This window comes from Tenrec ecaudatus, chromosome 1, assembly GCF_050624435.1.
Source record: "Tenrec ecaudatus isolate mTenEca1 chromosome 1, mTenEca1.hap1, whole genome shotgun sequence".
NCBI classification, from domain to species: Eukaryota; Metazoa; Chordata; class Mammalia; order Afrosoricida; family Tenrecidae; genus Tenrec; species Tenrec ecaudatus.
The window spans coordinates 13,278,103-13,302,036 of NC_134530.1; the positions used below are offsets into that span (position 1 = coordinate 13,278,103).

Below are 23,934 nucleotides of genomic sequence, written 5' to 3' on the forward strand. Positions count from 1 at the left end.
GGGCAGAGGAGGGAGTAGGGCAGTGGGAGGCCGCCCTGCTTTCAGGCCTGGTCTCCCATCCCAGCCCGCCAAGCAAGGGTGTGCTTCTTCGTGCCTCAGTTTCTCCGTCTGTAAAAGGGGGATACTACTGCCTGCGAAGGCTAGCGAAGGATGAGGCTTTCTGTAAAGATTTACCGCCTGGGACACCCAAGGGAACAGTTCTGCTCCGCTCACAGGGTGGCTAGTCAGATTGGATTCTGTGGCAGCGTTTGCGTTTTTAAGCTGCTACACAGCCCTGGAGGGAGCCCTTGGGGACGGTGTTTATGCGTTCGGTTGCTGTCAGTCAGTTGGCAGTTCAAAACCACCAGCCACCCCGCAGCAAGAAGCCTAAGCTTTCTACTCCCCTGAAGAGTTAAGTTTCGGAAACTCACAGGGCCACGAGTTCTACCCTGTCCTATAGGGTTGCAGTGAGTTGGCATCGACTCGATGGAAGTGGTTTTGTTTGGTTGGGTGGTCTGAGGGCCTCCATGGTGTAGGGGTTCCGTGTGGGGCTGCTCACCCCAAGATAATTTGAAACCACCCACCGCATGTTAAAAGGAAGATGAGGATGCCTGGTCCCGTAAAACACGGACGGCCTCAGAAACCCGCCCACCGCGGGCAGTTCTACAAGGGTCCCCAGAGTCCGAATCAACTTCATAGCAGTGAGCTTTGGGGTTTTTTAAAGAGTCCTGGTGGCTCAGGTTATGGGCTAGATTGCCAGCGGCAGAAATCCTGTGACGTTTTCCAGGCCCGGCCCCTCCCCTGCGGCAGCGTTGCCATTAGTCCCACGCTGAGCCTTTGGCTGACCAGACAGGCCCAGCAGTCCCGACAAGGTCCCATGAAGGGGCCAGTCGGACCAGCAAAATGCGCTTCTGGGAAGTCCGGGAAGGGGGAGGAGCCATCTTATTACACTGCTGGGGACCGTTTGGCACCGGCCTGGGAGGTGTAAGCTCTCACCCAGAGGTTGGTGGTTCGAACCCACCCAGTGGATAGGCTCAGCAGGGCTGACTGAATGTCCTAGGGGGTGGTGGTGGCTATGGCGCTGTCATCTTTTTGTGTTGCCTCCCCCGACTGGTAGTCAGTTCTGTAGGGGCACTGCTATGTTCCCAGCACCCAGCAGGCTCTGCCAGTCACCCATACAGGGTGAGTGGACGTGGACAGAGCATTGTGCACTCGTGATCCCAGCCCCCAGTGACCACATTGCACAGTTGCTTAGAAAAACCATTTTAAATTAAAAAAAGAGAAGAAGCATCAGTGCACACAGATGGGGACAGACAGACAGACAGAGGGCCCAGCCCTGCCTGCTCCAACGCTCCCTGGGGGACTGGGCAGTGGGGAGCCTCCCAGGAAGGCTGGGACATCAGAGGCCAGTGGGCTAATCCTTTGGGCGTCGCTGCAAGCCCTGTGAGCTCAGAGGTCTGCTTTCCGGAAACTCGTTCTGTTCATGGGGTTCCTGGGGATGAGAGAGGGGGGTCAGCACAGCCAGGGCCCCAGACTCCATGCTGCTCCTCCCATCTCTTCAGCTACACTGAGCCATCCCCACTACACTGATGTGGAAGCCGATGCCGAAATTTCATCGGGCTGAACCGGCTGCGTTGGTAACACGTGGATGTGTTCACATTCTTGTGCAAAACCTCAAGCACACGTTTCCTCACGCCCCCACCCTGCGCCTGTCTTTGCTGCCTCCCATTGCCCTCCACGGGGACGGGCCAGGGCCAGGCACCTGAGGCCAGGAGCAGCCGGCGCCAGCAGCTGGGGGAGGCGCTGGGTGAGCAGCGGCTGCAGCGCCTCCCGCAGGCGGCAGTAGTTGCGCTCCAGCTCGCGGTGGTACTCCTTTTGGTCCGGCCCGATCAAGGCCTTGTTCTTCCGCAGCGCGTCCTCACACCTGCGGGGCAGGAAGGCAGGAGACTGGAGCGTGGGGGCAGGCACGCTGGGCAACGGATCCAGCTGCCAGGAGGGCGGGGCGGGGGTGAGAGGCTGTGGCCAGCGGGCAAGGAGGGAGGGGCGTCCAGCGTACTTTTTACAGAAGTCCTTGAAGCACAGCCGCAGCTTGTTGTGGTGCCTGAAGAGCTTGCGGTCTTCCGGGATCTCCGCCAGAAACACCTGGGCCACCTCCAGGGGACCCTGCGGGGGGAGGGGGAAGGAGGGAGGGGAATAGTGAGGGCCCCCGCCTGGCGCCTGCGCAGGCTCCTGGGGTCCCCGCGGGCCATCCCTCCCCACCAGCCATGCCTGGTTCACGGTGGGCCCCACAGAGCCCTGGAGCACCATCTGCAACATCTTGGGGTCCGGCGGGTCCTGCTCGGTGGCAAAGGCCAGCTCCCGTGTCTTCTTCTGCATGTCTTCAATGGCCACCTCCACCGGGGTCAGCACCGTCTATGGGGCCAGGGACAGGGCCTGGGTTTACTGGGTGTCAGCCCAGGGCAACTTCGACTCTATGGGGTGCAAATGAGGGGGCCGAGGGGTTGGGCCACATAGAGTCCCCTCCCTGGGCCTGGCCTCAGGCTGCCTGTCTGGCTCCTGTGGTGCCCTGTGCGCACCTCCTCCCGGTGGCAGACGCGGATGCGAGTCTTGATGTAAGGGAAGGCGTGGGCCGTGCTGAGCAGCGTCTTGCGCTTGTGCTGCTCCGGCAGCTCCCCGTGCGCGCGCCCGTCGGGTGTGAAGGGCGTGCAGAACAGGAAGGTGCGCAGCCCGTAGTTGCGATCAAAGTAGGTGACCCGATCCTTCAGCTCATAGGTGTCGAAGTAGGGCTCCACGTAGGTGATCTGGATGTAAGCCTGGGCAGGGAGAGGGGAGAGTGAGGGTCCCACGGCCCCACCCCATGAGGAACTGTCCCTCTCCAAGGGGGGAAAGCTGGACCCCGGGGGGTCTGAATCTGGGGTTCCCTCTGAAAAACTCAAATTCACGGTTTTGGGAGATCATCCCAACTTCCCTGTGGGTTTCCGACATGATAATCCCTCATGGGCACGGTCAGCCTATCTTCCTCCAGCAGAGCAGCTGGGTGCTTGGGAATCTCTGAAGAGTCGGATTGGGGGTAGGGAGGGCCCAGGGCTATCAGAAAGGGTCAAGGTCATTGGATCAAGGTCATCGGTTCAAGCCCACCAGCTGCTCCTCCAGAGGAGTGTCAATCTGCTTCCACGAAGACTAACCCATGACCAAACCTACTGTCGGCGAGTACGTTCCAGCTCAGTGATCTCACAGTGGGTTTTAGAGGCTGTAGATCCTTATGGGAGCAGATGGCCTCATCTTCCTCCCACAGAGCCACTTGTGAGTTTGAACTTCTGACCTTGCGGTTAGCAATCCAGTGCCTCCCGGCTACGGTCTTGGAAACTCTTCTACGCTGTCCCATAGCATCGCTGTGGGTCAGAATCGGCTAGGTGACAATGCCTTTTTTAGGACTAGTGAGAGTTGAGTCTTCTCAGAGAACTAAGGTCGGCAGGTCCCTGGAAAATCGTTGTTGTGGTCTCCTTGCGTGCCAGGGTTTGGGGAGGCCCAGGAGTGGGGCTGGGGGCCCTTACTTTCTGCGGCTCCAGCTTGGATTTATCCACGGGGTTGGAGTCTTTGATGATCTCCACCACGTCCTCCCCGAAGCGCTCCGTGTAGAACTCCTGGGGGGACGGGGTCGACTCAGGTGGGGCTGGTGCACCCCTCACCCCAGCCCCAGGTCTGGCTGTGGCCCAGTCCTTCCCACCCCCATCCCCGGGTCCCCCCCACGGGGACATGCCTCCAGCCGGTGGGAAATCTCAGCCAGCTTTGTGATGGATGGCTCCTTGTACACAAACTCCTGCTCATCCAGGTCTCCAAAGCGGGTGCCGTAGAAGCCCACTCGGAAATACGTCCCGAACACCCTCTGGGGCTGAGAGAACACATGCTGTTGCCTGCGGGGCCCCTCCGGAGGTGTCCTCAGGCCCCACAGGGCAGATGGGCACAGGCGAGGTGACCCCGAACGCATCAGGGTATGAACCCACACCACTGCCAACCACAACCCATATCTTGGTCTTCCTCCCCAGCCTCTCTGCCTCCTCCTGTTTGAGAGGTCCTTACCCCCCAACCCCCCTGCAGCTCTTCAGTCAGGATTCCCATGGGAAATTGGGCTGGGGGAGGGGGCTTGCTGGCCAGCCTGGCTCCCCAGTGCCTCTGGGGTTGGGCGTACAGAGGGGCTCAATAAATGCCGGAGGGGCTGAAGGCCTCGCCCCTCTCACACTGGGACGGAGGTTCTGTTTTTTTTTTTCCTTCTAGGTGGGCAACCTGCCCCCCTGCCCCCTCCCAGCCCCAGGTTTGGAGGAAGGGACACCCACCTCCTCCCAATCCCCCACCCCCACCTCACTAACAGGAGGGATTGCTCCAGTTCACTCACCAAGGCAGGTCCAGGCAGGGCGGGGTGGGCAAGGTCAAGGGAGGCAGAGAGACAGAGTCATGAGAAGGGTCAGAGGTCAGAGTTTCTCCCCCACCCCACCCCCACCCTGTTATGCTGTGGAACATTCCCCAGGCAGGGGGCAGGACTGGGGAGAGTGGGGGCCTGCCCGCCCCGCCCCGTCCCACCCGCCCAGCCTCTGGGTCCCTGCCATCTTTGGCCAGAAAATTCTCCCCAAACTAGGAGATGCCTAAAAATAGACTCAAGTGGGGGAGAGGCAGAAAAAAGGGTGGTGGTGGTAGTGGCAAACGGGATGGGGTGGGGGGAGGCAGGGGGAGCTGGAGACACAGGAGACATGCAGACCAAGAGCAAGACAGACAAGAGGGAGTTACCACAACACACCCACTTCCCTGCCCGTGGTGGAGACCTACACAGCCTTGCGAGAGGGAGGGGTGTCTATGGAGTGCTCCCAGCTGGGTGAGTCACTGGCTCTTCGGAGGCTCCCCAGAACCTGGGGCAGCTAGGCTCCCCAGCGCCCTCTGGTGGTCCCCAACACTGCCCGCCAGGTGTCCGCAGGGGCACCTTGAACTCACCTCCCAGCCGGAGCTCTGCAGGGAGGGGGAGAGAAGGGTCAAGGTCAGCAGTCCTTGGGGGGGCGCTGTCGGGCTGAGGGAAGGGCTGGGAGGGCATGGGGTCCCACCTGGTGCAGGATCTTGGTGAACACCTCCTGTAGTTTACCGTGCACAGCAGCTAACTTCTTGTAGTCCCGGTGGGCTTCCAGGATGGGGGTGAGGGTCTTGTACACCTCATTCACTGCCTCGTAGAGCCCGCCCTGGGGGCGGGGGTGGGACCCATCAGTTTCTTAGCAGCACCCTCCCTGACCCTCACGTTTGCTGCGTCCTCCTGGCCCCACACCATCTCCTCCAGGAAGCCCACCCCAACCGTCCCTGCCCCAGATGGTCTTTTTTGCCCCTCCCCCCTCCCAGGGAGGCTAGGACTTGAGCTTGGGCCCACTTGGCCTGCTGCCGCTGTCTCCCTAACTCGGTGTGGCTGCAGGTAGGCTTCCTGCATCCCCACTGGGCACATACACAGGTGCCCTGGACTGTTGCTGACCGTCAGAAGGCCCGGGCCCCCCTCTGGCTTTTCCCTCTGAGGCATTTGTCCGTGATGACCAGCAGAAATAACAATAGCATCACCCACCAGAGGCCACCCAAAGAAGCCCTGGTGGAGTAGTTAAGCGCCTGACTTTGAGTCGAAAGGTTGGTGCTTCGAACCCACCAGCCGTTCCTTGGCGGAAAGATGAGGCCGTCTGCTCTCAGGTGAAGACTGACATCCTTGGAAACCCTCAGGGATAGTTCTAACGGGGCCTCTGGGGTCACGATTCATTGGACCGAGTTCAAGAGCAACAGGTTGGTTTTGGAGGTGGTACAGGGGATCCAGGATCACCCCACAGGTAGTGGGAGGAAAGGCCGGGCACTGCCCAAGAAATCTCCCTGGAAGCCTTGATCCTGACCCTGCTCGGGCCTCCAGATCTAACCACAGGCTCCCAGAGGTACAGGGGACCGAGGTTCCTAGGAGCCTCCATAAGGTCCTGAACCCAGAACCAGTGCCTGGTGCCCTGCCCTGGTCAGGAAACCTGGGACAAAGGCCCCCAACTGTCACAGGCAGAAGAAACCAACTACTTTCCAGTAAACCAGCAAAGATCAGCTCGAAGATGCAGTGGAGGCGAAAAGCTCCTTCCAGTAAACTCAGGAAAAAGTCGATTCTGGCTCCCTGGGACCCTCTATGGAAGCAGTTCTCAACCTGTGGGTGGCGACCCCTTTGGGGTCAGCATGCAAATATCTGAGATGCAGGATGCATTAGGCGACCCCTGTGGAAGGGTCGTGGTTGGGTGCTGTCCAGTGGACAGCCTGATGTCCAACAGAAGGACACACCACCCGGCCCTGCACCATCCACACAGATGATCTTCAGTTCCAGCCCATGGTCCATCTCCTTCAGGGCTGCCCACCTCCTTGGCCGCCCCTCTCCTTCCCCAAGCAGGGGTCCTTTCCCTGCAAGGGAGCGGTTGCCCCAGTGCGGAACCAGCCCCAGGAGCCCTGGTGGCGTCGGGGTCACACGTGGGGCTGCTCATCAGGAGGTCAGAAGTCCCGATCCCCAGCTGCCCCGGGAAGAAAGACAAGGCTTTCCACTCCTGTGGAGTCTTACAGTCTGAGACACCCATGGGGGCAGTTCCAGCGCTTCCCGGAGGGTCGCTATGAGTCAGATCTGATGGGATGGTGGTGGGTTTGGAAGAACGAACTTCTTGGAACATTGAAGGAGACACGGGAAGTGCGGCACTTGCCCTAAGACAAAGCTGGAGGCGGCAGGGAGAGGCAGGGGGAAAGGCAGGGCTGGAAACAGGAAGCCAGGGAGGGCGTGGGGAGCTTGAGAGGGGACTGCAACTGTGTCATGAAACAACTGTAACAAAAAGTATCAGTTATAATAAAATTTTTTTAAAAAAAGTATCAGTTGTTGGATGGCAAACGGATTTGCTCTGCAAAATGTCATCGCGACACCACAGGAGAAGAAAGAAGGGAGGGAGGGTTGTTGATCCTGAGTCTCAGGTGGAAGCCGATCGAAACCTACCAACCACCAATGAGAATTGAGAGGAATCTGAAACACCTAAGTGTGGACGAGGATTAACAGAGAGTAAAGAGTTACTGTTCAGTTCCCCGTGGGGAAAGGTGCGTTCACCAGTCTGTGCCGGCACAGTGGGTGAGGTATGGGGCTGCTCACCCCGAGAGCAGCAGTTCAAACCCACCCAGCCCCTCCCTAGGCCAAAGATGAGGCTGCCTGCGTCTCTGTCTCTAATGAAGTGCAGCCTCAGAACCGCCCCAAGCAGTTCTACTCTGCCCTGTGGAATCACTGTGCCTCGGAATCCACTCAATGGCTATAGGTTTTGTTTGGTGTATGCTATTCAAAGGCGGAGCCTGGTCCTGATGGGCCTGGGGCTGGGCCCAGGAGCCTACCTTCCTATCACACAGGCCCTGGACCCTCTTGGTTTCTGTCTGCCTTGTGGACACTGGCAGCAGCAGCATGCCCCGTCTTTTTATGTCAATCGGTCAAACCAAGACAGTAAACTACGCTAATCAGAAAGAGGTAGGGGAAGGTGGCTAAGGAGAGAACACAGGGACTGTGGTGGCTGCTGGATCTGTGCTGATGGCGGATGGACGGACATGGGGCCACTGTCTCTCCCGTGCTCGAAACGTCCTAAATTAAAACGTTCTACTGAGCAGCTATGGATACTGAATACTCACTCTCTCCGGGCCCAGTGACCAGGTTTTTGCACGGAGCAAAGTAGAATTAAAAAGTGACCCCTCTGAGGTTCTCAGGAGGTGTCCTGGTGGCCCAGCGACTAAGCTCTTTCTCAGTTGTTAATTGAAAGGTTGGCGGTTTGAGCCCACCGGCCGCTGCTTAGGAGAAAGATGAGACAGGCTGTTTCCATAGAGATTCCCCAAACTCACTGGGTCGGTTCTGACTCGCAGCAACCCTATAGGACAGGGTAGAATGCCCCCTGTGGGTTTCCAAGGCCCTAACCCTTTCCTGGAGTAGAGAGCCTCATCTTTCATCCCCAGGGTGGCTGGTGGTTTCCAACGGCTGACCTTGTGGTTGCCAGCGCGACACGTACCCCGCTGTGCCACCAGGGCTCCTCTGTGAAGCCTGGAGCAGCTCTCCTGCGTGGGAGCGGGAATTGACTCTACAGCCATGGGTACAGAAGGCCCCAGTTCTCCTCCTCTTTAGTTCCCCCACCAGGAAAGGAAAAGCCCCGGGTCAGTTCCGTCTTGAGTCTCCCAGAGTGGGAATCCGATCCAGCCACAGCAGTGTAGCCTGAGCCCCTCTGCCGCCCGGCGCTGAGCCTCACCATGGTGAAGTAGGCAGCTGCCTGCTCCAGCAGCCCCACCAGCCCCAGCTCCGTGAAGTGCTTCCCAGAGCAGAAGCCCTCCTCGTCGGGGGACAGGATGTCATCGGAGATGGCCGACTCCTCCAGCACGTTGGAGGAGATGTTCTGGGGGTGGTGGTAGGAGGTGGTGTGTGTCAGGCCCTGGTCCTGGCCCCCCATGCATGCCCAACCTCCTTCCCCCTACCCCCACTCACCTGGAAGGAGACGCAGCCCACGGGCAGGTAGCGGCTGTCCTCCAGCAGGGCGAGGTACTCGGCCACGAGGGCAGCGGCATGCACCATGCACTGGGCGGCCTCGGCGTGGTTGCCCAGCTCCGAGTGCTTACCGGCCATGTTCTGCAGCCACGTCAGCCTCAGGTCTGGGGAGCCCTGGTAGCCTCGGGCGATCCTGGGGCCCAGGCAAGGGCGGGGGTGTGCGTGAGGCCCTTCACCTGTCATCCACTGCCCTCCCGGCCAGCGAGTCTCCTCACTTGTACCCCATCTCCCATCCTTCACTTCAGCCGGGGCCCCAATGGTCCATCTTCTCACCTGGCCTCCCGCTCCTCTTAAGCTCCCCATCTCACACCTCCGAAATCCCATGACTCATCCTCTCCTCTCTTAGTGGCCTCCTACCTGCCTCCCCTGGACATGCTTCACCTGGCGCCTCCCTTACCTAGCCCTCACCCTCTCCATCCCCTCACCCCTCTTATCTCCTCTTCACCTGTTAGAGCACCCTCCCCCAACTTGTCCTTCTTCCACCTACCCCTCTGCTAGCTCATTTACATGTGGAACCTTCCTCCAACCTCACCCTCCACTCATCACTCCCTTGGCTTCTGCACCGTTTCACCTGCCTCTCTTACCTGTCCTCCTAGACCTTTCCCTGCTCCATCATCTCCCCCGCTCCACTTCCCAAGTCACTTTTCCCTTTGGCCTGTTCAGCCCGGCACCTGTTAGCTCCTCACCTGGCCCCCTCATGTTTCCAGTCACCCTCCTCGTTTGCCCTCACCTTGTGTGGACGTTGGCCTGGCGCTTGTTCACCTGCCCTCGCTGCCCGTGTGCCCTCTCCTGTAATGCCCACCAGGACCCACCTCACCTGCCCATTCTCTTACCGTCCTTCCTACCCTGTGTGCTCACCTGCTTTCTCCCCTGCCCCCAAGCTCACGTAGTCATTCGGTGGTCGTGCTCCCTGGTGTGAGTGGGCCCCGCTCACCTGTACATGAGGTCAATGAGCATCTCGGGGTCTTCCTGGTGCTCCTTCATCTTCACCGTGTCCGTCAGGATCATGTGCAGGTTGAACATCAGGTCCTGGACCTGGAGCCATGGAATGTGCAGCGGCAAATGAGGGCGTAGGGGATGAAGTGGCCGGGGCGCTGAACTGGGGGTGGGGAGGGGGCCCGCTGGGTGTCACCTGCTCCGCGAAGGTGCTGTCCCGCAGCCCCACATCCTCCTCGGCATAGGTGAGGATGGTCTTGAGTGAGCGTCTCAGGTGCTCCTCGCTGAAGTTCTGGGTCGTCCCCACCAGGGACGAGAGGGACATGGTCACTTGCATCTTCACGCGGGCAAAGTTCTGCAGGGGACCGGGGGTGGGCAGGGGACAGAAGGCATCTACCTATGAGCCTGGGCCCCGCCCCCTCCTCCTGCCGCTCCCTGTCACGCCCAGACCCCCCGCCAGCCACCACACCTGATGTGTGTACACCACACCACACTGCGGCCTCTCCTCTGCCACCCACAGCATCCCTGGCACTCACGTTGCCAATCTCGAAGTTCTGACGCATGAGGAGGTAGAGCGAGGCGCTGGCGTGCATGCGGACGGTGCTGGCGCGGCTGCCGCAGTGGCGTAGGAGTCGCAGGCACAGATCGGCACACAGCTCCGTGTCCTCCTCGAACAGCAGCTCTGGGAACTGTCCCCGCCCAGGCCCCAGAGACACCGCTCAGCCCTCCCTGCCCGGGACCCAGAGACACCACTCAGCCCTCCCTGCCCAGGCTCAGAAGGACGCTGCTGGGGGCTTCGGGTGGGGGATGAGGGTCCCTGCCGGTACAGTGGAGGGCAGTGGGCTTTTGGTCAGACCTGCATTCAAGCGACCCAGGACAAGGGGCTGGCCACGCCGAGCCGCAGGTTCTTCCTCAGTCGATGGCAGCCTCAGAGAACACTGCCTCAAGGAGTGGCTGGCACGCAGCGGGTGCTCGCGACATGGTCTAAGGACCCCGGGGCGCTCACCTTGGACACCAGGGCCCGCTGGGTGGCCAGGCCATGCTGCAGGAAAAGGGCACTCTGGGCGCTCCCCAGACTGTACAACACGACCTTCAGCACCGCCCCCAAGACGCTCTCCCGGGCCTCTGACAGCATCACCGTCTGGGCGGGGGGCACAAGTCACAGGGCCAAGGGGGTCAGAGACCCGGGAGCATGGAGGCTTGGGAGGGTTACGGGGTCAGGAAAAGCGTGGCATTACAAGGTCAGAGGTTGAGGCAGATGCGGGATCAAGCCCTACCTGCACAATGATCTCCAGAGTGTCCAGAACCACCAGACTCGCCTCGGTGGCCAGGTTCCCGTCCACCAAGGCCTCGTGTTCCATTTCATCCTTGGTCCTGGAGGGGAAGAGGGGCTTGGGGTAACGACTCCACCCCACACCCCAGCTCCCCACCTCCCTTGGCTGCCTCACCCTCATCCGGGGAGCCACCAGCCACCCACACCCACTTGTCCACACGGTCCGAGGTTTGTCTCCAGTGTGTGATGCTCTTCCGCCAGCGGACGTTCTCCTGATTCCCAAACGGGCTTCTCTCTGAGACGTGTGACAACAGGGGGACACGCATGACATGAGGAAACACACGCAGGCACAAAGGTGAGTGTGAGTGTGTGTGTGTGTGTGTGTGTGTGTGGTCGGAGGGGATTACACGTAGGAGCTTGCTGAGCAAGTGGGCACACACATACACACACTTAAGACAGGAGGACATGTGAGAACTGATGGAGAACAGAGTCCCACAAGCACAGCGATGACCCATGGGTGGGCACCAGCCAGTGGGGATGGTGTATGTGAGGTTCTTCTCCCGTCTTTTGATTTTTAATCATTTTGTGGGGGGCTCTTACAGCCCCATAGTTCTCCCCTCGCTCAGCTCCGGGGCTCCCCTCTCACCGCGACTCCGCCGCACCATCTCCTGCCGTGCGCCGATAGTCCCCAGGATGGCCTCCTCGAGGCGAGCCTTCATGTCCAGTGACTTCTTGAAGGTGAGGCTGTTGATCCGTTCAAAAGCCTTTTTCCCCTGGAGGGCAGAGGACTGGAGTTCAGGACCCTGGGCTTAGAGACGTCCTTCCTTCCACACCCTCGGCACCTTCCAAGTCCTACTTAGGAAGACAAGGCTGCCTCTATTCCTTAGCGCAGCACAGACACAGCTCATTCCGCCACCCGCAGCCCCTCAGGAGCCTGTGCACCTAACAGTCCACCCCTTTGCCCTCCGGCTTCTCAGGAACTGTGCACAGAACACTTGGCCTGTGATCCTGAGTCTCTCTGGAACCTCGCACAGAATAGTCCCCCAGCCCCCTCCTTTACCCTTACACACCAGGGTCTGGTGGTGTCACCCATGCCCAGTCTGCCTCCTACTCCCTAGTCCCCTGCCCTCCCCACCCCCTGCACCTTGTATTCGAAGGCAGCCAGGCAGAGGTGCAGCAAGTCCAAGACACGGCCCAGCTGAGGGAGCGTCAGGTCTGCGGCCCAGCGCTGCAGCAGGGCGGGCTCTGCGTTTTTCAGGACCCACAGCACGCACACCAGCAAGGTCCGGCTGGACTCGGCCGAAAGTGCGCTGCCTGGGCGAGAAGCCTAGGGTCAGAGAGGACACAGGGCGCTCAGGAAGCGCCGGGTCAGACCCGTCCACTTTCTCCACGGAGGAAGAGTCCGATGTGACCCAGTCTCCGGGGACGAGCCCTGTACTTACCGCTGGCCCCTGGGAGATGCTGGCCCGGGAGCCAGGGGCCAGGGGGCCTCCAGCGATGGCCATGGCTATTGAGGGGTTGATGGTGCCACCAATGTCTCCTTCCCCTTCTGTGTCTGAGTCAAGCATTGAGGCCAGTCTTGACCGCTGACCTGGGCCCTCTGACGGGAAGAGGGAAGGATGAGGTCTGGGCCTCAAATTTCAGCTCAGAGGTCAACTCTTCAAGGACACCTTCCCTGACAGGACCCTAAAGGGGCTGGGGGCCCTCCAGTTATCCCCTCCCTGAGCTCATTTATTTATCAGGATAATTAGACACATTCGCGGCTCTTCCTCCCGGAGACGCTAAAGCACAGGGAAAAACGGATGACATCAGCGAGCGGAACAGAACATGACCCAAGGGCAGCTCAAGAGATGGAGCCAACGATGACAGTGAAATGTGCAGAGACCTGGAGTTAGGAAACCAAGAGGGAAGAACACCCTCAGCATCTCTGCGATGGGAAGACTCTGGGGAAGCCTCAGGCTTTGAACTGCAAGTCTGGAAAGAGCCTGTGGGAAAAATACTGAATGACGAGGGAAGCGACCAAAGAAGAAGGAACGATGCCACGTTGTCACCGTGCCAGAACGATCGGGTCGGCATTCCGCCATTGCAGGAGGGAGCAGACGAGCAAGAGCCCGTGGTGCTGACGGAAGACGCGCAAGCTGCGCCGAGAGCGTCGGCCAAGAAACAAGGCTCCAGGAATTGATGGCATTCCAACAGAAATGTTTCAACAAGCGGAAGAAGCACTGGAAACACTCACTCGACTATGCCAGGGAATTGGGAAGACAGCTAATTGGTCAACGGACTCACATCCATGTTTGTGCCCCTCTGAAGTTAGGTGACTCGACAAAATGCTCAAAGTACAGAGCACGATCTTTGCTATCGCGTGCCTGGGAAATGTTGCTTAGGGTCATCTAAGATTGTTTCAGTACATTGAGAAGGAGCTGCTAGACCAGGGGTCCTCAAATTAAGAGGGGGCCAGTTCACTGTCCCTCAGACGGGTTGGAGGGCTGGACTATAGTTAAAAAAAGAACTATGAACAAATTCCTATGCACACTGCACCTATCTTATTTTGAAGTAAAAAACAAACAGGGTAAAAACACTGGGCGGGCTGGATAAATGTCCTCGGCGGGCCGCATGTGGCCCGTAGGCCGTAGTTTGAAGATCCCTGTGCTAGAGGTTCATGTCAGATTCAGAAGAGAATATGGAATAAGGGATATCATTGCTGATGTCATATGGATCTTGGCCCAAAGCAGAGAATACCAGAAAGATGTTTACTTGTGTTTTTTCAACTAAGCCAAGGCATTTGACTATCCGGATCCTAACAAACTATGAACAGCCTTGAGAAAACCGGGAGTTCACGTCATTGTGCTCATGCAGAACTTGTAAGCGGATCAAAGGGCAGTAAGGGATACGGCATGGTTTAAAATCGACAAGGTGTGCAGCACGGTTGTATCCTCTCGCCATACCTATCCAGTCTGCACGCTGAGCACATCCTCAGAAAAGCTGGATAATGTGGCAGCAGGATTGGAGCAAAGCTTACTAACAATCTTAATATGCAGATGACACAACCTTGCATGCTGAAAGCGAGGAGGACTTGAAGCACTTGCTGATGAAGATCAAAGACTGCAGACTTCAGGATGGATGACAATTCATATGAAAAAGACCCAAATCCTCACAACTGCACCAGTAGATACTAGCATGATAAATGGAGACAAGATGGATGTTGTCAAAGATTGTATCTACTCGGATCCACAATCAATGCTCGTTCAGGCAGTAGTCGGGAAATCAACAGGAGTTGCAGTAGGTGAACCTGCCGCCAAAGGCCTCCTTAGAGGATTAAAGAGCAGGGATGTTACTTCGAGCACTAAGGTGCGCCTGACCCAATCCACGGCATACCCCATCGCATCATCTGCGCGTGAAGACCCAAGAAGAGCCGCTGCACGCGAGTGGCGGTGCTGGAGAAGAATACTGAGAGCACCGTGGATAAAGCGATTGGTGTTGGAAGAAGTGAGGCTGGGCGCTCCTTCGAAGCAAGAGCAGCAAGGGTTCACTGAACATACTTTGGAAATACTGTCAGGAGAGGCCACTCCCTGGAGAACATCGTGGCGGGTAAAAGAGCGGGGCAGCACAAAGGAGGAAGGCCCTTGAGGAGGCCCTCAAGGAGAGGGACTGACACCGTGGTGACCACATGGGCCCAAGCAGAGCAACCGCTGTGCAGACGGTACAGGAACGGGCGGTGTTGCGGTCCACTGTGCAGAAGGTTTCTATGGCACCTAACGACAACGACAAACACACTAATCGGTGTGTTCCACAAAGGCAGGAACCCTGATCTGTTCTGGCCAAGGTCACATGCGCAACACTGAAAGGACAGGCGGGCCCACAGTAAAGAGGATGATGACCATACTGTTGTGACAGCTTCCGTCAGCACCGTCATTTACTAGATCGGTCATGTGCAGGGCCCAGCCCCTGTTCCAGACACGTTACAAGAATCTACTCTCACTGTACTGGGCGGGCCTGCTACTGCACAGGACGCCTGCAAGGTGTTGAAAAGCAGGCCGGTCCCTCTGAGCGCGAAGGGTCTCCTACACCCGTGCTAGTCGGACACTGACTAACGAAGACTGAAGCATCATCGATGTCTTTGAATTATGGTGCTTGAACAGGAATCCTCTAAGTCCCGTGGGCTGCCCCCAAAACTAAACAAACAAATGCCTTGGAAGAAGTTCAGCCAGAATGTTCCTTCGAGGAGAGAGAGGATGGTGTGATTTTGCCACGCGTTCTTCGGACAGGCTGTCAGGAGAGACCAGCCCCCGGAGGAGGACATCAGATGGACGGATGCAGTGGCTGCAACAATGGGCTGAGACACAGAGACAGCTGGGAGGCCGGCGCAAGCCCGGGTGTTTCGCTCCACTGTGCTTCGGGTCACTGTGAGTCGGAACCGGCACAGTGGCACCGGACAGCAGCGCTCCGTCGTCAAAGCTCACGAGGTAAGTACCCTGATGGTCTCTACTTTCCAGGCGAGGAAGCTGAGGCCGTGAGAGGTTCAGTTACTCCACCAGCAGCATCAGACGGCAGGTGAGACGGTCACGTTTAGATCGGAACCTCAACAGCCTCATTCCCAAACCTACGATCCTAAGGATTCTCTCCTCACAAAAAAAAAGTCTCACCAGAGGGAGGAGCTGACAACACAAATGCACAACAGGCAGATCTCACCCTTGAGACTTTTAAAACAAAAAGTCGACTGAGTTTTAAAAAGCTCCACCTCAGCCCCAACCTGCTCAATACCAGACTGGACTGACGTCATTAACTTTTCAACCTTATTTGCCCGAGACTGAGAAAGAGGAGCCCTCACTGGGCCTAGCTGCTATTGCTGGAGTCTCTGGTTCTTTTATACCCAGTGTTCTAAGGACAATCCACATTTACAAGAGGCAGGAAAATACAACTGATGGGGAAAAATAGAAAATGAAAGCTGACTCATGATGACTGTCTATTGACCTTAACAGATAAAGACTTTAACATAACAAACAAAAAGACGGACAAAACGGGCAAAAGGGTAGAGCATTTCAGCTATTAGAATTAAATAAAAAAAACCTTTATGGAGCTATCTTACAACTCAAACACAGCTAGACAGGCACAGTGTAAGACAGCATTGGTGAACATAAAGGCAAGTAAAAGAAGTTTCTAACGGAAGCAGAGGGTAGAAAAAAAAGAATGGAGCAAACAGACCCACGGCGCCCCGTCAAAAGGTCCAACATACGTGTAATCGGAGTCCCAGAAGGAGGGGAGGGAGAGAAAGCAGAAAGAAAAAAACACACCATTAAGAGATTATGGCTAAGGATTTCTCCAAACAGGTGGAAGAGATCAATCCACAAAACCCATGCCTATGCTTCCACTCACTGGACAACCGCTCTCACTGGCACTGAGTCAAAGACGATTGTTAGTGACCTTACAAGACAGGGTAAAAATGGCTCTGTGATTTCCAAGACTGTGTAGCTCCTTATAGGAGTAGGAGGCAGCCCTGTCTCTCTCCTGAGGAGTGTTGGGTGGTTTTGAACCGCTGACCCTGTGGATCGCAGCCCAAGGCAGAACCACCACGCCACCAGGACTCCTAGTCACTGTGCAGTACTGTCTCCATTGAGAGTTGAAAGAGTGGCGTTGGCTCTCCTTTCGCCCTGCTGGTGTCTACCTTCCCCTCCTTGCACCTTCTGCTCTTGTATGATCACAAAAGCCACAGTCACGTCTCCCACTGGTGCAGGTTGGTAACGGGGCTGTGTGACGGGTCCCCAGATTCTCCCAAACCCAGGGTCGTGGCTGGTGCTGCTCCTATCTCCATTTTAAGGATGAGAAACCCAAGATTCAGAAATGTGGATGGCCCCACGAGTGCTCAAATAGTAGGCTTTGCTCTGCTGGTCCTGATAGCTATGTTCCTATCCCCAGCTCTGCTCCCCCATCTTTCCTGTTCTGTACCTGGCGCCATCAGGACCCCCGGGTCGTGCGTGGGACCCCCGCCCTGGCCCGCTCACCAGCAAAGTCGTGCAGCCGTGGCAGCGTGTCCCGTGAGAGGGACAGCAGCGGCAAGTACAGCTCGGCCACACGGGCCTTCACAGTGGCCTCAGCGTAGCGGGGGTCGGCGTCGTGGCCACACAGCAGGCTGTGGATGGCACTGATGGCCTTCTTGTGCAGCAGCGAGGCCCTGCGGAGTGGCGGAGTGCTCAGAGTGGGGCGGACAAGGCTCCTGGACTTCCCTCCCCTCCCTGGGGCTGGACAGGCCCCGAGCTCACCCCTCCGCCTCTGGCTCAAGGGCCAGTGCCAGCTCCGTCAGCAAGAGGCCAGCCAGGTAGTGCTGCTGGCGGAACAGCCCACTCAGCTCAAACATACTGGCCACCTTGGGGTCTGGGGCGTGGCTGGAGAAGGCGGAGCTCTGCAGAGGGCGGACGAAGATCAGGAAGGACAGATCAAGACAGTGACCCGCGGTGACGAGGGACTGGTTCAAGCCATCTAGGAGGTGGCCGAAGTCACAAGGTCAAGGACCAGAGGGCAGGTTGAGGCCAACTCATCTGGACCTGACCGAGGGCAGGGGGTTAGAGGCCAGAGGCCATAGGTTGGCAGTCACCATCTGGGAGGTGAGTGAACGCATGTGGTCAAAGGGCAGGGAGCACCTGAAGTGCAGGTCCCTGGGATTCTAGGGTTTAAGAGATCAGACATGTCAAGCTAGTCCTCTTGGGAAACTATAAGAACCAGGGGCCAGAGGTGGGGTCCTTCCCCCTGAGCGGTCGCCTGTGGTGGGCAGGTCAGAGATGGCCGAGTTGTGGATGGGGAGCGGGCGGCGAGAACCCACAGGTCCAGGAGAGGAGCCAGGAGCGAGGCTGGCCTACCTGGGATGTGGTGGAGGACACAGACGGTGAGGGTGAGGCCGGGGGGGAGAGTGGGCAGCACGGGAGGTTGAGGGTCACATAGTGCTCGTGGCTGCACAGGACACGGGTGAAATCCAGGCGCAGGGCTAGCAGCGCCGCCGGGTTGGGGGCTGACTGCAGCCGCGTGGCCACCTGCAGGGGAGGGCAGCGGAGTCACCAGGGGCGCACATGGCTCCGCACCCACTGCTCTGCCGTGCCATCTGTGTTCCCGCTGTGCCAGCCACCCCTCCACCCCCACATACCTGCTTGTAGTGGGCCCGGACCAGGCTAAAGACAAAGCCGCGGTCGGCCAGGGACAGGAGGTCACTGAGGAAGAAAGCCAGGCTGGTGTTGAGGCGCTCCGCCAGCTGCATGTCCTGCGATCAAAGGGCCCGTCAGCCCATGCCCACACTGCCCCAGCCACGCCTCCAACGCCACACAGCCCCCGGACGGCTCCCCAGGCCCTGCCGCCACCCCTAGGCCTTCAGTCTTTCTGGAAAGACCTTGCCTCTGGGCTCCAGCCAATCCTGGCTGTCGGTCAGCCTCTCTCTGATGACCCACCTTGCCCCCATGCTCATGCGTTGATGTGCGGGGCTCTTGATCCTACCCTTCCTCTTAGACTTAAATAGCATACCCATATGAGAACCTCTCTCCTCTTTTGTATAGGAGCCTCCAGCCCAGAGTTCAGAGTTAGGTAGAAACACCATTTCCCAGCTTCCCTTGCACCTAGGGGCAGCCAAGTGACCACCTGCTGGCCAACCGGATTTAGGTAGTGAAGTGGCCCTTTACACGGAGGGAGCAGGTCCTCTCATCCCCCCACCTTGTAAGGTAGATGTGGTAGGCCGCCATGGTGAGCTGTCCAGGGCAGCCTCGCTTATGATCAAAAATAAACCTTGATCACGTTGAAACGACTAAGGATTGTGTTAGAGCAAATCAATCTCTATTCTAGCCAATCCTCACTGCCACCAAGTTGATACTGTTTCACAGTGACCCTATAGGACAAGGTAGAACTGCCCCTGTGGGTTTCCCAGACTGGAACACCTGACTGGAGTCGAAAGCCCTGTCTTTCTCCTGTGGAGCGGCTGGTGGACTCTGGGCAGGCAAAATCCCCTCGTTAATCACCTCCCCACATGTACTGAGCCCCTACTGATGTGCTACACCCTGCGAACAAGACGGGCAAGCACTGCCTTATGAGGAGAAGCAGACAACGTAAGCGAGGAGCTCTGCATAAAGCCAGCACCACAGTAAAGCAAGTCACCTGGATGGCTTTCTGTTCCCAGGGCAAAAGAACTCCAACTTTTACTTCTGCTATTTTGCTTACACTATAGTTTATTAAATGTGCAAGGGCATCGTGAAAAATGGCCAAAAGGTGACAAAGATGGAGTGAGCTCGTGCCCGTTAGAAAAGTCAACAGGGGCTTGAGTGGAGAGCAGATGTTTTGAGGAGGAGGCCAATGAATGTACAGATGTGCTTTACACAATTGATGCATGTGTGAATTGTGATAAGTGTTGTATGAGCCCCTAATAAAATGATTAAAACAAAACAAAAAATACAACTGGAGAATCAGAATTCCCTCCCCCCCCCCCAAAAAAAAAGAAAATGGCGTCAACAATGCAGGCTTGCCGCACACCTTCCAATTGGTAAAAAATCTGTATACCTGCAAGGGGCAATTAAACAAGGTGTGGTCGGAAATGAAATCCTGATTTTTCTAGTTGCTTCTGAGACAATTGGACGGGATGATGGTTCCAGAGAACTCAACAGGCTAAGAAAGCGCCAGTTCTGAGAAGGGGGAAGGGCACGTGCAAAGGCCCAGAGGCAGGCCAGGTGTGGCACCTGTGAGGCAGTGAGGTGGGCGTGGCCTCAAGGCCTGGGGGCGGGGCACACCTGCCCAGCCTTTGGGTTTTACTCACTCCCTGCGTTCAGGCTTTGGTGGCTCTCGTGACCCAAGGAAACACACACAAGTGGGCTCCACAGTTTGTGGAAGAATAGAATTAAAAGACAGTGAAACCTTCCCCGCCAGCTTTTGGAAGCCGCCCCTGCAACGCGAAGCCCCGCCCACGGGGGCGGGGACCAACCCTGCTGGCCCCGCGATTGGTGCTCAGCGGGCGTTTGGTGAACGCCCCTCGCGGGTGCCCCCAAGCGGCCGCGACTTCGCGCTGCACCGCGGGCGGCGGACTTCCTTCCCGGCAGCCCTTGCGGAGGGTGGTTCCCCCACAATCTGGGTCAGTCCCTGGGAACGCTGCCCCCCGGGGAGGTCTCCATGGAAACCAGGTCGAGCCCTCGGGAGAAGAGAGCAGAGGGCGTGTGGGATTGCGCAAGGGCCCGCTGCCCACAGGGCAGCTTCAAAACTCTGGAAGATGTCCTGTCCAGATACAGAAGTCCTACCGCCCTTTAAGAACCTGGAGCTCAGGTCCCCTGGTCATGGCAGGCAGACCCGCATTCCCCGAGGGTGTCCGCCAAGGGGCACTGCCCTCGGGCCCCACCATACCTCGGCCCTCCAGGCTGGATCGGGCACCGGAGGGTGTGGGGTGGGTGCGCTGCACCTTCCTGGTCATGTGGCACCAGGTGAAGCTACTCAGCCCTTCTCTGCCTCTGTTTCCCTGTGTCCCCCCTCTGCTGCCCTGGTGGCCAGCTGCGTTATGTGGTGGGCATCATCGCAAGGTCAGGAATTCTAAACCACCAGATTTACAGTCTCGGAAACCCACAGTTCTACCCTGTCTGGTAGGGTCACTCTGAGTCACAACCGGCTCAATGACAATAAGTTTGTTTTTCTTATGTACTTAACAATGGAGACCGGGTGCCCCGGTGACGCAGCGGTTATGCCTGAGGTGCTCGCCGCAAGGCCAGCAATCCGGAAACCAAGACTAGGCTTTCTATGGCAGCAAAGAGTCCTGTTTCATGGGCAGTTCCACCCTGTCCCAGGGCTTTGGGGCCTTGTTGGGAAACTTTCATGGCATTGTCTATCTCGAGAGCTGAGGCAGGCAGGAAACACCCAGTGTTGTTAAGGTCCATTTTAGTATTACTGTGATGGTGTTGGGAAGTCAGGAGTTCAGACCCCCTGCCTCGGAGGGAGAAAGCGGAGCCTCTTTGCTCCCTTACAGATTGACAGCCTTAGACCCCCCCCCCCCCCCCCCCCCGACATTGGGTTCCTGCCCACCTGCTGGCTAGCAGTCGCCTTTGATTTTGGTTTAGCTCCTGTGGAGGTAAGGGGCGGACTCCAAAGCTTAACCACTGAGTGACGGTCCAAATCCCCCAAGAGACACCTGGAAGGAAGGCCTGGCCACCTGCTTCCAAAAGGCCACAGGCTTGAAAACCAAATGGCTCACGCACACGTGGCTGCCACGGGCTGGTAGGAATTACAAGCACGTAGCCCCTTGGCCTCTGGGCACTGGAGTCAGTGATGGGGGGCAGGGAGGGTAACTGAGCAAGGTCAGGGTCTCAACCTCCACTTACTGAGCCCTTGGGGTTGGGGTATCGCAGGCTTTCGCTAAGGATTCTGGATCTGCCCTGTGGCCTCACCTCTCCCTCTCAGCCCCTGCTCCCTCAGCTCCGGCCCCACCTCAGGGCCTTTGCACGTGCAGTTCCCCAGATGTCTGCAGGGATCTTCCGGCATCTCCTCCAAGCGCCCCACCCCCCCAAAGTCGGACGGTGGTCCTGGCACAAGGCTTGTGCACAGTAGTGCTGGAGAAACAGATGTTAAATGAATAGCCCCCTCCTGAGGCCAGTCCAGCTGTGCCCCCGCCCCCCTCGAGACGACTCCTCCCACAAGCCCCAGGTGCCTCACCTTGTGGCAGCGAGTGATCACCTCCAGGCCCACGGAGCCCACCAGGGCCATGATGTCGTCCAGGAAGCGCCCAGGGAAGCGCAGCTTGCGGGGTGTGTCCAGCCGCTGGCCCAGCAGCAGGTGTAGAGTCATGCTCTTCACCTGGGGGAGGGGAGTGGGCCAGGGCGGGGCGTGAGGGGGCTTCAGAACCGAGGGCTGGGCTGGGGGCGGGGCCTGAGGGCAGGACTCCGGATCTGTGGGCGGGGCCTGAAAAGGATCTATGGGTCTGAAGGTCAGGGAGGTTGTGGGTGAGGCCCCCCCCCCAAGGCCTGGAATATATTTTCCTGTTGGGAAGGGTCTTCTAAACCCTCCTCTTAAAGCGTTTGAACCCCACACTCACTCAATGCGGACTCCTGGCAACCCTACAGGGTGGGGTGGCACTGCCCCGGGAGTTTCCAAGACTAAAGGTTTACAGGAGTGGAACTCTAGCTCAATCTTTCTCTTGCGGGGCAGCTGGTGGTTCTGAACTGCTGACAGATACTGCGGATCGCAGCCCAACCCGAAGGGTTTGTTGGGGTGCCCCAATCTGATCACGAGTGTCCCCCTCTCCGGGGTATATCGGAGTAGGATGGTCCTTGGCAGGCAAAAGGCTCTCTTTCCAGACATTCTTACAGAGAAGGTGTGGAGGGGTACTCTCTCGGGGACTGGGGGTGTCTGTTTCTATAGCGGCAGGGTGGGGAGAGGGTGTCTCACCAGGAGCTGGAAGAAGAACCAGGCATGCGGCAGGACAGCCTCTCGCACGGTGCTGCCGCTGACCACCCACTGCAGAGCCAGTTCCTCGTGCAACAGCTGGGGATGGGGGGGGTGTGTGTTACCGCGTGCCTGGGAGCCCCACCCCCTCCGGAGGGTGTGCAGGGGAGCGAGCAGCAAAGGACTGGGGGTTAGAGCGTTGGGGGCCATGCAGGAGGGAGGCAGGCAAAGGGAGGTGCTGTTCCCCCCTCCCCGCTCTCCAGACCCCTGGGGTGGGGAGAGCTGAATCCCCTAGGTGAGTGGCTGGGGCAAAAATGGAATCACCCCCACCCCCACCCCACCACTACCTTCTGCACAGTGGGTCTCGGCTGAGAGGCTGGTGGGGCGGAAGAGCCCTCGAGGTAAGAGGAAGCTCGGCTAGAACTGCATTCGATGGCCTAGGAGGGGGTCGATGAAGAGGAGTGGGTGGGGTGGAGGATGGGCTGAAGGCGGTGGATGGAATATCAAGAAGTGGTTAGAGCCCAGGATGGAGGGGAGACCCATCCCTGTAGAAGAAGCATCTGTGTGGATGGAGGCAAGACCCGTGGTGTCGGGAGGAGGAGAAAGAGCCCTGGGGGTAATCAGAAGGGGGACTGAGAAGCCAGGAGGCTGATGCAGGAGGTGAGAATGGCCCCGTGAGGGGGTCAGAGAGGTGAGAACCAGGCACAGGAGGGGGGTGTGGTAGGAAGCCCATGGTGGTGCGAGCAGAGGAGGGGGCTTAGTGTGGTCAGGGATGGTGAATGTGAGTGAGTCAGGGTGGGTGGGTGGGGTGACACGTGTAGACGGGTAGAAGGAGGAGGACTCAGGAAGGAATGTGTGTAGACAGGGGGTGAGTTGACTGAGGGGTGTAGATGGAGGAAAGGGGAAGAGCCGAGCAGGGGAGATGGGACAGCGATGGGGCAGCACGAGCAGCCGAGATCCTCACGTTCCAAGCTGGGCCCTGCGCCAGCCTTGCTTAGGGGCCTCGCCAGCCTCAGTGTCCCCATTTGTCAACAGGGTGTGGGGGCCGGGGCCCCTCTCCTCAGCTGGGCGGGACAGCTGACCCGTGACGGTGCCTGCCTGGTCCCCCGCCTTAGATCGTGGGCACCACACCCCGCGGTGCTGACTCTACCCCACTGCCTACCTAGGACACCCAGATGCCCCACCTGGTCTGTACTGCTCTGCCAACCCTGGAGAACTGGGGGTGGGATGGGGGGAGTCTTGTTAAAAACGCCGGGAGGAGGGCCCGGGAACCCAGGCTTCTAGCAGTTCCAGGAGAGAAATGTCTCAAGGTGCTTTGGACCGACCTGTGGCGGTCCCCAGGCCCTGCGGACGGTGCAGACACTGCTGGGCCGAGGAGTGAGCCGGACTCCACAGAGCTCCCCCTGGGCTGGGCTGCACCCTGGCACCACAGCTGAGCACTTTCCCACCTCTGAAAATTCAGAGTGACAGATGAGGAAGCAGAGTCTCGGTCTCCTTCAGTGCTGTTAGGTCAGTTCTGACTCATGGAGCCCCGACGCTTCTGTTGCTGCGGTCCAGTCGGCTCCGACCCACAGCGACCCCTGTGTCCAAGAGGATGAAACCCTTCCTGGTCCTGAGCCATCCTCACCGTCGCTGCTGCGGGTGAGCCCGTCGGTGCGGACACCATCTATCTCTTGGATGGGCTTCTACCCTTCAGCTTTAGCGAGTGTGATGTCTGCCTCCGATACCAGGACCAGCCCCTCCGATACCAGGCCTCAAGTCGATGAGACAATGTCCTGCC

The 23,934-nt window shown here is 58.3% G+C and overlaps 1 protein-coding gene across 3 annotated transcripts in view; it reads right to left on the reverse strand.

Moving 5' to 3' along the window:
* Nucleotides 1–1,235: 1,235 nt before the first annotated feature.
* DOCK6 (dedicator of cytokinesis 6) overlaps nucleotides 1,236–23,934 on the reverse strand; it is a 51,869-nt gene continuing 29,170 nt past the window's right edge. For 2 of the 3 annotated variants that reach the window (XM_075547302.1, XM_075547286.1), the window contains 27 exons: nucleotides 22,502–22,591; nucleotides 22,158–22,253; nucleotides 21,426–21,566; nucleotides 17,905–18,018; nucleotides 17,624–17,794; nucleotides 17,030–17,169; nucleotides 16,772–16,941; nucleotides 12,215–12,372; nucleotides 11,917–12,099; nucleotides 11,419–11,545; nucleotides 10,983–11,067; nucleotides 10,777–10,873; nucleotides 10,506–10,640; nucleotides 10,036–10,188; nucleotides 9,696–9,854; nucleotides 9,498–9,598; nucleotides 8,504–8,696; nucleotides 8,271–8,414; nucleotides 5,070–5,201; nucleotides 4,963–4,977; nucleotides 3,740–3,865; nucleotides 3,534–3,623; nucleotides 2,556–2,792; nucleotides 2,248–2,391; nucleotides 2,036–2,142; nucleotides 1,742–1,903; nucleotides 1,236–1,471 (listed from right to left, as the gene is read on the reverse strand). In XM_075547302.1, the coding sequence (XP_075403417.1) occupies nucleotides 1,429–1,471; nucleotides 1,742–1,903; nucleotides 2,036–2,142; nucleotides 2,248–2,391; nucleotides 2,556–2,792; nucleotides 3,534–3,623; nucleotides 3,740–3,865; nucleotides 4,963–4,977; nucleotides 5,070–5,201; nucleotides 8,271–8,414; nucleotides 8,504–8,696; nucleotides 9,498–9,598; nucleotides 9,696–9,854; nucleotides 10,036–10,188; nucleotides 10,506–10,640; nucleotides 10,777–10,873; nucleotides 10,983–11,067; nucleotides 11,419–11,545; nucleotides 11,917–12,099; nucleotides 12,215–12,372; nucleotides 16,772–16,941; nucleotides 17,030–17,169; nucleotides 17,624–17,794; nucleotides 17,905–18,018; nucleotides 21,426–21,566; nucleotides 22,158–22,253; nucleotides 22,502–22,591 (3,513 nt within the window). In that variant the 3' untranslated portion in view covers nucleotides 1,236–1,428. The remainder of the gene's footprint in view (nucleotides 1,472–1,741; nucleotides 1,904–2,035; nucleotides 2,143–2,247; nucleotides 2,392–2,555; nucleotides 2,793–3,533; nucleotides 3,624–3,739; nucleotides 3,866–4,962; nucleotides 4,978–5,069; nucleotides 5,202–8,270; nucleotides 8,415–8,503; nucleotides 8,697–9,497; nucleotides 9,599–9,695; nucleotides 9,855–10,035; nucleotides 10,189–10,505; nucleotides 10,641–10,776; nucleotides 10,874–10,982; nucleotides 11,068–11,418; nucleotides 11,546–11,916; nucleotides 12,100–12,214; nucleotides 12,373–16,771; nucleotides 16,942–17,029; nucleotides 17,170–17,623; nucleotides 17,795–17,904; nucleotides 18,019–21,425; nucleotides 21,567–22,157; nucleotides 22,254–22,501; nucleotides 22,592–23,934) is intronic. The other variant, XM_075547295.1, reaches the window with a different exon arrangement.